A 14,771-nucleotide genomic window follows, 5' to 3' on the forward strand; every position below is an offset into this window, starting at 1 on the left:
GTCACCCTCCAGTGTGGGAGAAGACTACACACAGGCCTGAAGACCAGGAGGCGGGGATTATCAGCAGTCATCTTGGAGGCCGGCTACCACAGCCTGCCCTCGGGTCCTCAATGATTCACACTCCTCCTCCTCTCTCCCGAGGCCCCCCAGAATCTCACCCCAGTAACAGCATCGGCTCAAATTCCAGAATCTCGTCTAAATCAAGTCCAGGTACAGATGGGGCTCATGGGTGTAGTACGTTACGTTCAGCTCATCAAGTACTACTTCCAGAAATCTGAAGACCTCTGAACAAAGGGTCTGTCCCTCACACACCCAGCACATATTGGTGGGACAGACATAGCATCACTGCTACATACACTCCTCTTGTTCCAAAAGAAGAAAAACAGGAAGCACACAGGAGTCCCTGGCCCAAAGCAGTTCTGAAGTCCAGCTGGGAAAATATCGGCAGTTCCTTGACTGGGCTTCAGTCCAACTCTTGCCCAGAAATGACTTTCCAGGGCTCTTGGCTCTGCCCCTGGTCCGTGAGTTCCGCCTTCTGAGTCGTCCTCCCTTTCCTATGAAAGGTGTCCCATGGATGTGGCTGCATAGTTTTATAGCCTGCTTCCTGCCTGTAGAAGCTTGGGGGTCCAGACGCTTCTTTGACTTTTGTGGGTCTCTGTCAGTCTGAGTTGGCAGTGCTTCTTATTGGGGTTCATCCTATCAGGCAAAAACCACGCCCACAGACTTTTTTGTCACAAGCCCTTCCACCATGGGCTTCTGCAAAGACTGACAAAGGACAGAAGCTTCTTAGAAGCCCAGTTCTTTGACCGAAGGGTTCTCTTGGACACTGCCCTGGATCTGTATTCTTAACAAAGGATTTTACAACCACACCCTCAGCTTCTTCTCTGGACTGTGTTTTCTTGAGAGTACCCTTGATTTGATCTTTGCCCAGAACCTGTTTCTTACATTTCATTTGCCACCTGGAGAGGCAGGGAATTTTCAAGCCCAGAACATTGCCCTGATTTAACAGCCCTTCCTTTAACTGTCTCTCCCCCTCACATTTCACTATAAGTAGCAAGAAGTAACCAGGCAGCACCTTCCAAGACTCTGTCTGGGACTCTCTTTAGCTTGACCACTCAGCCTCATCACAAACATTTTCTACCTTCCTCATGACCACTGGCAACGTGTTAGGAAACCTTCTGCCACCACCTGACAAGGATCCCTTAACCCCAGTAACATTTTCCTCACTTTCCTGGAACCCTTCCCTCACTGCCTCCTCAAAGGCCATCGGGCTTCTACTAAGACTATTCAGGCTTTCTCAAAGACTCTTGGCCAAAGTCCTCCAGCTTCTGGCCACTGTTCCATCCCAAACCACTCCACATTTTAGGGTTTTTGTTAAATTTTGCACCACTCCTGGTGCCCAAACCTGTATTTGCTACTTATTGTTGCATAACAAATTACTGCAGGATGTAATGGCCTAAAACAACAGTAAACATTTATTATCTCCTAGTTTCTCTGAGTCAGGAAATTGGGAATGGCTTCGCTGGGGGATTCTTGCTCAGGCTTGTCCATGAGGTGGCAGTAATGGTGGTGGCTGGGCTGTGGTCCTCTGGGGGCTTGTCTGGGGCTGGAGGACCCACCTCTAGGATGGTTCACTCACATGGCTTTTGGTAAGAGGCCTCAGTTCTTCACTAAGTGCACCTCTCCATACGTTGCTTGAGCATCCTCAAGCTGCCAGCTCCTCCAGACAAGTGGTCCTAGAGAGTGAGGCAGAAGCTGCAATGTCTTTTAGGATCTAACCTCAGGAATCAAACTGTGTCATTTCTGCAATATCCTTGGTTACATAGAGAAGCTTTGTTACGGACTGAATTGCATTCCCCCAAAATGCATATGCTGAGGCCTCAATCCCAATATTGCAGAACGTGACCCTATTTGGAGATAGTGTATTGAAATAGATGAGTAAGTTAAAATGAGATGATTGGGTGGGCCCTAATCCAAGGGCTGGTGTCCTTGTAAGAAGAGAGAGAGAGACGCCAGGGATGCACGTGCACAGAGAAAAGGGCATGTGAGGACACAGCAGGAAGGTGGCCGTCTGCAAGCCAAGGAGAGAGGCCTAACCCTGCCCACACCTTGATCTTGGACTTCCAGCCTCCAGAACTGTGAGAAAATGAATTTCTTTTGTTAAGACCTCCTGTGGTGTTTTGTTATGGCAGCCCCAGCTAACTAATATAAAGTCCATCCAGTATTGGAGAGGATGATGCAAGGTCTGAATACCAGGAGACAAGAATCAGTGGGGCCATCTTGGAGACTGGCTACCACACCCTGAAAGGTGTTAGACCTTGAATGTGCTCACTGAGTTGTGCCAGTCGTGCACAACTATGTAACCCAAATTCCTATCAAGATATAGAACATTACCATCACCCCAGAAAGTTCCCTCATGTCCCTCGCCAGTCAATTCCCAGCCCCAGGCCCCAGAGGCACCCACTCTTCTGAATTCTTTTCCCGCCATGGATTAGATATTCCTGTTCTAGAATCTCAAGTACACAGAACCATGTAGTACATGTTCCTTTGTGGAAGGCTTTTTTCACTCAGCATAGTATTTCTGAGATTCATTCATTTTGTTGTATGCATCATGTTCTGTCTTATGAACATATATACAGGGTTTGGGGTTTTTTTTTTTAATGTGTCCTTTGGACACATGGCACATGGGCTGTTTCTTTTCTTTTTTTTCACTCCGCCATTTAAATTTTTCCACTGTAATCACCGGTTTCTCCAGTGCCATGCTGAACTTGGGGCTTCTCTGAAGGCCTTGGATTCCCCCTGGAGAAATGAAGGATGAGTCGTATGGCTTAGAGTCCCTCACATCTACCTGGGCTCTATCTCCTCAGCCTCTCAGCCAGGTCTCATGTTTCCAAACGTTTGCCCTCGTTCCCCTGACACTCTCGCCATCCTCAGAAAAGGACTTTCATCTTCCCGTGTCATGGGGAGTTCCTTTGTGTCTGGGCCTCTCTACTCCACGCTTTAGAGAAAACTCTGTGCTCCAGTCCTCCATGCTGTCTCTTGACAGAAAACACCTCTTTTTAAGGGTTCCGAGAAAGCTCTTTCCTCTCTTAGCAAAGCTGGGCTCTTCCAATTAAATTGGCTTACTGTTAGACTGTCACCTTGCTTTAGACTTGAAAAATTCTATTTGAAAACCCAAAGCCAAGGATTTATTTACTGCAGATCAGGTCAGGGTTTCTCAATCTTGGCACAGTGACAGGTGGGTCGCATAACTCCTTGTTGAAGGATCTGTCCTGTCCACTGTCGAATGTTTAGCAGCATCCCTGACTCCTACCCACCAGAGATACCAGTAGCAACACCACCACCACCAACCGCCCTAACTGTGGTACTCAAAAATGTCTCCAGACATTGTCAAAAATCAAAACATCATTTTGCCTGGGGGAAAAATCACCCTGTTCTAGTTAATACTCATCCTTCCTTTACCACAAGGCAATAAAACGTCAGCTCCAAGGCCAAATCTTAATGGCAAGAGCTCATGGGAGGTGGGGAAGAATTACTGAGAAAAGAAAATATGTGGAGTGACTTATTAAAATAGCATCTTGATTCATATATATATATATATATTTTTTTTTCCCAATAATGGGATCATATGAACCTAACATAGGTAACCTTCTTTTTTCTTTTTTTGGCCGTGCCGCTCAGCTTGCAGGATCTTTGTTCCCCAGCCAGGGATGGAACCTGTGCCCCCTGCAGTGGAAGCACAGAATCCTAATCACTGGACTGCCAAGGAATTCCCTACCTGATTTTTAAAATTCAATAATATGTCATAAACATCTTCCCACTTCAATACATTGACTACATAGTGGTTAAAAGCATAGGCTCTGAATCCAACAAACTTAGGTTCACCCCTTGACTCTACCACTTACCAGCTGTGTGTCCTTGAGCAGGTGACTTGACGTCTCTGTGCCTCATATCTCTCACGTATAAAATGGAGATGGGAATAATAATGCCTATCTCACTGGGTTGTTATGAAGACGAAATCGTATCCTGCCTGTAAGTGCTGAGCACAGCGCCTGGTGCATAGCGAACATTCAGTAAATATTAAAATATTTAATATTTTAATATTTAAATTTTAAATTTTACAATCTTAATAATTTAAATATTTTAAATTTTTAATATTTAAATTTTAAATATTAAAATTTAAAAATTAAGTTATTACCTAACTATGATTGTTATTTAACTTTTATTTACAACTTACAATGTCTTAAAGACACAGTTAAGGTGCACACATACTGCCCCTGCTGCAGACTGGTGATTATTGGAGCGCACCAGGACAGCTGGGGGTTGTTAAAATATTAAAGTAACTCCCCTGGCTTTTGGCCAACAGCTCATGCCCGAAAATTCTTAAAGTGCCTGCGTCCCCATATCCGCCGTCCCACCGCCCCAGCCCTCCCGACTCTCCCTGGGGCTTCTCCCCACTGGGACCTCCAAAGGATCCAGCATCTAGAGTTAAGCCGGTTTGGTCATACATGGCCCTTAGGTTCTTTTTGATAAATAACAGTAGCCGGTAAAGAAGTTTGGGGCAGGTGAGGGGTAACTGCTCCCGCACCTCCCTGCCTGGGTGTAAGGAAAGCAAGTCTCAGAGCAAATTCTAGCCCCACAAAGACTTTGAGTAAACACACCTTCCCCAGTAAAGGGACCCCATCGATCAGCCTGTTCTGTAAGTTTGATGAAGTCCCCCCTCCGGCCATCATCTTGCAGGGAAGCGTCCCTCAAGACAGCCACGACAGGTTCACAGAGGCAGCCGGAGTCACCCCTAGAGATGGCATCAGACGCCAGAACTCTAAGCTGAGACTGGACAGGGGCCCAGTTAGGGTCAGACCCCGAGGCCCTCCCTGGGGACACAGGCCAGTCAGTACCTTCCTCCAGTGAGAGCCGATTTCTTGAGGAATATGAAAACAGATGAAATCTTCCTCCTGAAAACTCAGTTTCCAAATTGAGATGCGCATTCAGTGTAAAATTAACCCCAGATTTCAAAGGCTTCACGCCTCGAAGAAAAAGAATATAAAATATCTCCATATTTTTTATAGATTATGTGTTCAAATGATGCTTTTTAATGTATGGGGTTAAATAAAATTGATCATTAAAAATTCCTCTCTTCTTTTTACCTTTTTCACGTGACTACTAGAAAATTGAAAATTGCATTCTGTAGCTCCCATTATTTCTCTATCAGGCACTGCTGCTGTAGTCAGTTAGGACTTTGCTGCTCAGGATCCAAGAGAGTCAGATGGGGGCAGTGAGCTTCAAATAAAAGTTTTCTAATCATGGACCTAGTTGGGGAGGTGGAGGGAGAGAAAATGGGCAGCTGCTGAAGTTCCAGGCCCTTCTGTTCCTCGCGCCCCAGGGAACACTGTGGCCAGGGCTGCTCATTCAACACACAAGGCTGTGCATTCTCTGGGCACCACAGGCCATCAGCTATGTCCACTAGAGGTTCTGGGGTCCACAAAGAGGTTTGAGACCTGGCTGGGGGGCAGGAATCTTTGACTCTAAAATGCATAAATAAAAAATACAGAAGCAAAATGAATAGATGATGAATGTCCACAAACATGACAGTGAGTGCTTCATTCATCATTAATGTTAATACTCATTAAAGTTCCATCACCACTGAAAACAATTTGTTCAGCTTCTCACTTCACAGGAAGATAAGAATGTGCAGTGACTGTCCAGAAACCATAGTCACTTGGAAATTGAAAATACGCTGCTTGGGCCCAAGTGATCTCACACGTAGAATTATAGAAATCTTGACAAACGTTTCTACACCAATAAAAAGAAATGTATTCAGTGTTGATGTGAGTGAATTGCGAGATGTCTGATGTGATACAGAGTGGGGTCCCCAAACACAATGCCATAATCCCTGAAAGTCATATAAAAAGGCCTTGTAATACTGGGGTAAATAAGAAAAAATATAGGAAAGCTTAAATGGCCATCAAGTGGATCCTAGTTAAACACGTTTGGCACACTTGTACAATGGACCCCAATGCTACCCTGGAAAAGAACCAAGTACAGCCTCAAATACTGACATGGGAAGATGTTTTTGATATTGTTAGCTGAAAAGTAAGCTGGATAAGAATCTCTATCATGTAAATGCATTTTTGTTTCTTGAAAAGATATGGCTGCAATAAAACAAACAGAGCTAATGTTTAGGGCTAAATGCTCTACGTGAGGGGTCAGCAAACTTTTCCTGTAAAGAGCCAGATAGTAAATACTTTAGTACTTGTGGGTCACATGGTCTCTGCTGCAACTACTCAGCTCTGCCTTTGTAGCTGGGAAGCAGCCATAAATAATATGTAAATCAATCACTGTGGCTGTGTTGCAATAAAACTTTATTTACAAACATAGGCAGAATTCCAGATGTGGCCGCAGGGCCATAGTTTGCCAAGCCCTGCTCTATATCATTATTCTATTTAATCTCCAGATAGCCCTTTATAACAGAGACTATCAGGGATCCTGAATTATGTATGTGGAAACGAAGGCTTAGAGAGAGCAAATGACTTGCCCAAGGTCCTCAGCTCTTATGCAGCATAGAAAAAAGTCTGGAAAGAGACACACCACAGTGCATCAGTGCACTTAACGCTGGGGAAGAGAAATGAGGCAGCTCTTACCCTTTCCAGTCCTCCTGTAATGCTTTCAGTGCATAAGTCTCATGAATGTGAAGGTTAATCTGAAAATATTCTTTAAGACTTTGGGGAAACTCACTGTCTCCTCTGCCTTCTCTGTTGATCTTGTGTGTTAGTGTGGACCAACGCCGCGGAACTGTCGGAACAATCAGTGGCCGAGGAAAGTCCTGGGACAGAGCCCTACAGAGAAATTTTTGTGGACCAGGACCTGTCCCAGCACGATAAGGTGAGGGGTCTTGGGGAAGCACAGAGCTACAGCAGCAAGAGGGACCATGGAGAGATTGCCACTGCCTCTTGTTCTCTGTGTCTCAAGGACTGTCCCTTTTTCCTACTTCCAAGAAACCACCTCTTCCTCCCAAGACATTCAGCCAGGTTTGGCCACTGCTCATTTTATCCCAAATAACATCTACAACTACAAGGTACTGAGCACCTACTGTGTGCTGGGCCATGTCCTGTGCACTTGACATTTATTAGCTTGTTAATCTTCACCATCTTCAAAATAGATTTTATCACCCTCACTTTGCAGATGAGGAAACTGAATCTCAGAGAGGTTCAGTAATGTGTTCAAGGCTGCCCAGTGCAAGGAGCAGTGTTAGGATTCAAAGCGAGGTCTGGTTAGCTTCTCAGCGGGTACTTCTAACTCCCACACAGTAATCACTTGGTCAACCTTCAGTGATGGAACAGTGATGCAAAAACACGTTCCTTGCAGGAGGACGTGAGCCCTGAAGTCAGGGAGGCGTGGGCCGAGAGACTCGTTAAAGAACCAGAGAGGTTTAAAGCAGGGATGCGAGCAGAACAGGTGGATTCAAGCCATCATGGGAAGGGCCCAGGTCAATTTCTCCCCACTTAGACACAACTCGAAAGTTACTCTAAAAGAAGCAGTCTATAATATCTCTCTTTCCTTAAGGGCCAGGGCCTGCTCCTGCAGCAATTCTCAGAGTTTGTGAGGAGCAGACCTACCTGGGGTTCTTGTCAGACACGGAAATCCAAACCTTCAGGAGGCAGGGGGTTCCAACCCAGGCATCCTGGGACCAGACTCTGAAAAATGTTGCAGAAAGGCGAGAAGCCACACTCAGATTCTGTATTTATCGCTGTGTAACAAGCCATCCCAAAACTTAGCGGCTTCCAACAGCAATTCATTATTCCCCAGAATCTATGGGTTGACCTGGAAGGTTCCTTTGCTCGTGTCCCCTGGCCTCACTCATGCGGCCTCAGTAAGCCGCTGGCTTGGCCAGGCTGGTGGTCGGTCTCCATTGGCCTCCTTCCCACATCTAGGGCCTCAGCCAGGACGCCTGGACTGGTGCGCCCCTTTGTGCATGTGGTTTTTCATCACAGCACGGTGGTCTCGGGGTTCCCAGGGGGCCAGAGCAGTAGCTGCACAGCCTGTAAGAACTTCCCTGGAGGTCATGCAGCATCACTTCCACTCCATTCCGTTGGTTAAAGCTAGTCACGGGGCCAGCCCAGACTAGAGGGTGGGGAAATAGACTGGATGGCAAAACTGCAAAGTATTTGTAGCCATTTTTCAACCTGCCTCAATTTTAACTTGGAAATATAGTGCAACCACTATAATTTTTTCTATTTATAGAAAATTTTTATAAGCCATTTATCATTTTTTCTATTTATAATAGAAATAATTCTTTCTCTTGATAAGTCGTTTATACCCTGACTTGCCAGGACTCCTTCAAGTGACAATAAACAAATTAGCTTGAGGGGGAGCATTGATTAGCTCATCTTATTGGAAAACTTAAAGGGCTACTAGCTTCAGGTATGGCTAGATCCAGGAGCTTGAATAATGTCATCAGAACACCTCCCCACTACCAACTTCTCCCCTCTGTTTCCCTCAGTGTCTGGCTTTCTTCATAAGGCTGGCTTTGTGTGTTAGAAAAGACAAACTCAGGCAAACAAGCCTACATGATCCAAAAGAAGGCAAGATCCTCTCCCTCTGTAATCGATGTGTGAAATCTCTGATTGACCAGCTTGGGCCACATGCACATGGGGAGGTGGGACAGGAAGGAGCAGGGCACATGACTGACAGTCCTACCCAGACCAAATGGAAGGAGGAACACTCCCTCCAAGAAGGGCAAGGGGACCCTCAGCAGGAAAGCAGAACCCACAGCTGTCCACTGCCCTCTGCAAACTTCTTATATTCCAGCACTGGCACGGGGCCTGGCACTTAGTTGCTGCCCGATGAATGTTTGTTGCATGAAAAATGAATAAGCACCTGGCTGATCATAACAGGGTGAAACAGGGGAAACTGCCCAGGAGTAGGGAATATGTCTGATGCTCTCTCTTGAAGTTTTGCCACCAACTTTCACAAGGACCCAAAGGAAGGCCCCTGGCAGCAGCTGGCAATGTCAGACAGGCTTTCTCATGAGCGAGACCCTGTCCTTCCCCAGGTCACGGAGCTAGCAGGTCGTGAGGCTGACTGCACGGCTCTCCTGGGAATGAGCTGGCCCAGAAATTGCCCGTTTACCTCCTCCCGTGACTGCTTTGGAAAAGGCCTCTGGGGAATTTTTTCTTCTTCAGTTTTTCTGACATTTTATTGATAACGTCTGGTGAGAAGTTTGGGGGAATTTTTTTTTCCTTTTTTGGAAAACCTAACCAATTCTTTGGCTGCAGAGCTTTATCACTGGAGAGATGGAGGACAGGGTTAATTATACCTGTGGGTACAGTCTACCAGCAATTTTGTTTTTCCAGCCAAAACTTTACATGAGCCCATGCAAATAAATCACTATTCCTGTCTCATTTACTTTCCAGATTGAGTTACCTGGAAAAAATTCATACATGAATAGCCAAAAGAGGCAGGAAATATTAGAAGAGAGGAAAGGGAAAACAAATAGTTAAGAATGTTTTAAGTTAAAACAAATAACCCTCATAGGCAGAATGTGGTCAAACAGAATGTTGTTTTCCTAACTACCTTTCCTAGGTCCCCAGTGTGCTAGGCTGAATATTATAAATGAAAACACTCTAAGTAAACTTTCTAGCAACAAAAGTTCCCAAGTGGGATGGTTGTTCTTAATATGAAAGTCTAATTCTCGGGGAAAGGAAAGTTTCCGTACCTGTGAGGTATAGACATCCATTACAGGAGTCTATATACAAGTACATCATTTTAACCCAGTTCTTGTCTCTATGAGATTTTCCAAGTGATAGAGATAGCCTTGAAAGTCTGCTTTTTCCCTCCCTGCCTGCCCTCACCTTCCCAAAGAATGATACCATATTTTTCCTGTCTTTCTTTAAATGGGCTCAGCCTTACACCCAGACCCACACCTAGTAAATTTCCCATCTGGCCTCCACCCAGGATGAAATAATTTGGCTGCTGGGAAAAGAAGTCAGCCGTCTCTCCGATTTTGAACTTGAATCTAAATACAAAGACACGGTGATAGCAAGCCTGCAGAACCAAGTGGCCAACCTGAGCCAGAAGCTGTTGGAAACAGCCACCTCCAGGCAGAAGGAGAGGGTGATCCCGCCCAAGTTTCAGGTTCTGCATGAAGAGGACGATGCCCAACAGAGAGAGATCCAGAGCTTGAAAAACCAGGTAGGGCTCAGAGACAAGTGGGTCCGGGCCTTGTGGTCACAACACAGGGTGACAGCTCTCAGGTAGAGCCTGGAGGGAGCCACCCGGGTAGTTAGAAATGGGCAGTGAGCACAGCATGGTGAGGAGTACAGTTCCAGGGAGTGCAGGGTTGGCAAGTTTCTAGCCTTGTAAGAACAATATTAGATTTGATTAAGTGCCTACCATGTTCAGGCCCCGGTGCAGGTGCTTTTGGTGCATTAGCTTATTTATTTATTTATTTTATTTTATTTATTTAATTTATTTATTTATGGCTGCATTGGGTCTTCGTTGCTGTGCACGGGCTTTCTCTAGTTGCAGTGAGCAGGGTCTACTCTTCACTGTGGTGCATGGGCTTCTCATTGCAGTGGCTTCTCTTGCTGCAGACCATGGGCTCTAGGCATGTGGGCTTCAGTAGTTGCAGCATGAGGGCTTCAGTAGCTGTGGCTCGCGGACTCTAGAGTGCAGGCTCAGTAGTTGTGGCCCACGGGCATAGTTTCTCCACAGCATGTGGGATCTTCCTGGACCAGGGCTCGAACTCCTGTCCCCTGCATTGGCAGGCGGATTCTTAACCACTGCACCATGAGGGAAGTCCCCTCATTAGCTAGTTAAACCTCAGTCTTCTGGCAGATGCCATTCTACAGATGAGGAGACTGAGGCACGCTCAGAGATGCCCAGGAGCTTGTTACAGCTTGCACAGCAAGTGAGAGGCAGTGATGTGACTTGGGCTCAGCTCTGCCACCTTGTACACCTCATGCTTTCACACCCGCTTTGCATTTCCACCCAACTCCTGTTGCTTCAGTGACCACTTCTCACACCCACCCGGACCCAGCCAGAAAGAGCTGGAGGTGGGGAGGAGGAACCCCACAGTGTTCCAAACACTGAGGCCTTTATCACACCCTGAAGGCAGCTGCTGGTTCATTTATAGGGAATTTCACCAAAAAATCTCCACCCAGAATGTCTGGATTTACCAGTCAACTTCCTTCCTCCTGAAACTAAATCCAAAAGAAAAAAAATTTTTTTAAGTTTTAAAGAACTACTTTAAAATTGGCCACTGATCTTGTACATAAATTATATCTCAACAAAGTTGATAAAAAAGCAATTGGTCATTGATGAATTTTGGCCTCAGTGCATAATTCTGCTTAAAACCGTAGTCAGGTTTGGTTCAACATGACGGAGTAGAAGGACATGCTGTCACTCCCTCTTTCGAGAACACTGGAATCACAACTAACTGCTGAACAATCTTCGACAGGAAGACACTGGAACTCACCACAAAAGATACCCCACATACAAAGACAAAGGAGAAGGCGCAATGAGACAGTAGGAGGGGCGCAATCCCAAGGAAATCAAATCCCATCACTGCTGGGTGGGTGACTCACAAACTGGAGAACACTTATACCACAGAAGTCCACCCACTGGAGTGAAGGTTCTGAGCCCCTCGTCGGGCTTCCCAACCTGGGGGTCCAGCAATGGGAGGAGGAATTCCTAGAGACTCAGACTTTGAAGGCTAGTGGGATTTGATTGCAGGACTTTGGCAGGACTGGGGGAAAGAGAGATTCCACTCTTGGAGGGCACACACAAAGTAGTGTGTGCATTGGGACCCAGGGGAAGGAGCAGTGACCCCCATAGGAGACTGAACCAGATCTACCTGCTAGTGTTGGTGGGTGTCCTGCAGAGGCAGGGGACAGCTGTGGCTCACCAAGGGACAAGGGCACTGGCAGCAGAAGTTCTGGGAAGTATTCCTTGGCATGAGCCCTCCCAGAGTCTGCCATTAGCTCCACCAAAGAGCCTGGGTAGGCTCCAGTGTTGGGTCGCTTCAGGCCAAACAACTAACAGGGAGGGAACCCAGACCCACCCATCAGCAGACAAGCAGATTAAAGTTTTACTGAGCTCTGCCTACCAATGCCACAGCCAGCTCTACCCACCACCAGTCCCTCCTATCAGGAAACTTCCACAAGCCTCTTAGATAGCCTCATCCACCAGAGGGCAGACAGCAGCAACAAGAAGAACTACAATCCTGCAGCTTGTGGAACAAAAACAATATTCACAGAAAGACAGACAAGATGAAAAGGCAGAGGGCTATGTAACAGTTGAAGGAACAAGGTAAAACCCCAGAAAACAACTAAATGAAATGGAGATAGGCAACCTTCCAGAAAAAGAATTCAGAATAATGATAGTGAAGATGATCCTGGACCTCAGAAAAAGAATGGAGGCAAAGATCGAGAAGATGCAAGAAATGTTTAACAAAGATCTAGAAGAATTCAAGAACAAACAAACAGAGATGAACAATACAATAACTGAAAAAAAAAACACACTAGAAGGAATCAATAGAATAACTGAGGCAAAAGAACGGATAAGTGACCCGGAAGACAGAATGGTGGAATTCACTGCTGTGGAACAGAATAAAGAAAAAAGAATGAAAAGAAATGAAGACAGCTTAAGAGACCTCTGGGACAACATTAAACACAACAACGTTCACATAATACGGGTCCCAGAAGGAGAACAGAGAAAGGACCCGAGAAGATATTGAAGAGATTATAGTCAAAAACTTCCCTAACATCAGAAAGGAAATAGCCACCCAAGTCCAGGAAGCACAGAGAGTCCCATACAGGAGAAACCCAAGGAGAAACACACCGAGACACATAGTAATCAACTTGGCAAAAATTAAAGAAAAATTATTGACAGCAGCAAGGGAAAAATGACAAATAACATACAAGGGAACTCCCAGAAGGTTAACAGCTGATTTCTCGGCAGAAACTCTACCAACCAGAAGGGAGTGGCATGATATACTTAAAGTGATGAAAGGGAAGAACCTACAACCAAGATTACTCTACCCAGCAAGGATCTCATTGAGATTCGATGGAGAAATCAAAAGCTTGACAGACAAGCAAAAGCTAAGAGAATTCAGCACCACCAAACCAGCTCTACAACAAATGTTAAAGGAACTTCTCTAAGTGGGAAACACAAGAGAAGAAAAGGACCTACAAAAACAAACCCAAAACAATTAAGAAAATGGTCATAGAAACATACATATCGATAATTACCTTAAACGTGAATGGATCAAATGCTCCAACCAAAAGACACAGGGTTGCTGAAAGGATACAAAAACAAGACCCATCTATATGCTGTCTCCAGGCGAGCCACTTCGACCTAGGGACACATACAGACTGAAAGTGAGGGGATGGAAAAAGATATTCCATGCAAATGGAAATCAAAGGAAAGCTGGAGTAGCAATACTCATATCAGGTAAAATACACTTTAAAATAAAGAATGTTACAAGAGACAAGGAAGGACACTACGTAATGATCAAGGGATCAATCCAAGAGGAAGATATAACAATTATAAATATATATGCACCCAACATAGGAACACCTCAATACAAAAGGCAATCGCTAACAGCTCTAAAAGAGGAAATCAACAGTAACACAATAATAGTGGGGGACTTGAACACCTCACTTACACCAATGGACAGATCATCCAAAGAGAAAATTAATAAGGAAACACAAGCTTTAAATGACACAATAGACCAGATAGATTTAATTGATATTTGTAGGACATTCCATCCTAAAACAGCAGATTACACTTTCTTCTCAAGTGCGCACGGAACATTTTCCAGGATAGATCACGTTTTGGGTCACAAATCAAGCCTCAGGAAATTTAAGAAAATTAAAATCATATCAAGCATCTTTTCTGACCACAACGCTATGAGATTAGAAATGAATTACAGGGAAAAACCTGTAAAAAACACAAACACATAGAGGCTAAACAGTACGTTACTAAATAACCAAGAGATCACTGAAGAAATCAAAGAGGGAATCAAAAAATACCTAGAGACAAATGACAATGAAAACACGACGATCCAAAACCTATGGGATGCAGCAAAAGCATCCCATAGTTCTAAGAGGGAAGTTCATAGCTATACAAGCCTACCTCAAGAAACAAGAAAAATCTCAAATAAACAATCTAACGTTACACCTAAAGGAACTAGAGAAAGAAGAACAAACAAAACCCAAAGTGAGCAGAAGGAAAGAAATCATAAAGATCAGAGCAGAAATAAATGAAATAGAAACAAAGAAAACAATAGCAAAGATCAATAAAACTAAAAGCTGGTTCTTTGAGAAGTTAAACAAAATTGATAAACCATTATCCAGACTCATTAAGAAAAAGAGGGAGAGGACTCAAATCAATAAAATTAGAAAGGAAAAAGAAGTTACAACAGACACCGCAGAAATACAAAGCATCCTAAGAGACAACTACAAGCAACTCTATGCCAATAAAATGGACAACCTGGAAGACATGAACAAATTCTTAGAAAGTTATAACCTTTCAAGTCTGAACCAGGAAGAAATAGAAAATATGAACAGACCAATCACAAGTAATGAAATTGAAACTGTGATTAAAAATCTTCCAACAAACAGAAGTCCAGGACCAGAAGGCTTCACAGGTGAATGCTATCAAACATTTAGAGACGAGCTAACACCCATCTTTCTCAAACTCTTCCAAAAAATTGCAGAGGAAGGAACACTCCCAAACTCATTCTCTGAGGCCACCATCACCCTGATACC

The 14,771-nt window shown here is 44.7% G+C and overlaps 1 protein-coding gene across 1 annotated transcript in view; it reads left to right on the forward strand.

The window, feature by feature from the left end:
- Positions 1–14,771, forward strand: part of LOC308610833 (forkhead-associated domain-containing protein 1-like) — a gene marked incomplete at both ends in the record, with an annotated part of 87,703 nt that overhangs the window by 38,522 nt on the left and 34,410 nt on the right. The window contains 2 exons of the mRNA XM_081259831.1: positions 6,773–6,882; positions 9,961–10,191. Coding sequence (XP_081115957.1) covers positions 6,773–6,882; positions 9,961–10,191 — 341 coding nt within the window. The remainder of the gene's footprint in view (positions 1–6,772; positions 6,883–9,960; positions 10,192–14,771) is intronic.

Source organism: Mesoplodon bidens, assembly GCF_964165515.1.
Source record: "Mesoplodon bidens genome assembly, contig: HAP1_SCAFFOLD_238, whole genome shotgun sequence".
NCBI lineage: Eukaryota > Metazoa > Chordata > Mammalia > Artiodactyla > Ziphiidae > Mesoplodon > Mesoplodon bidens.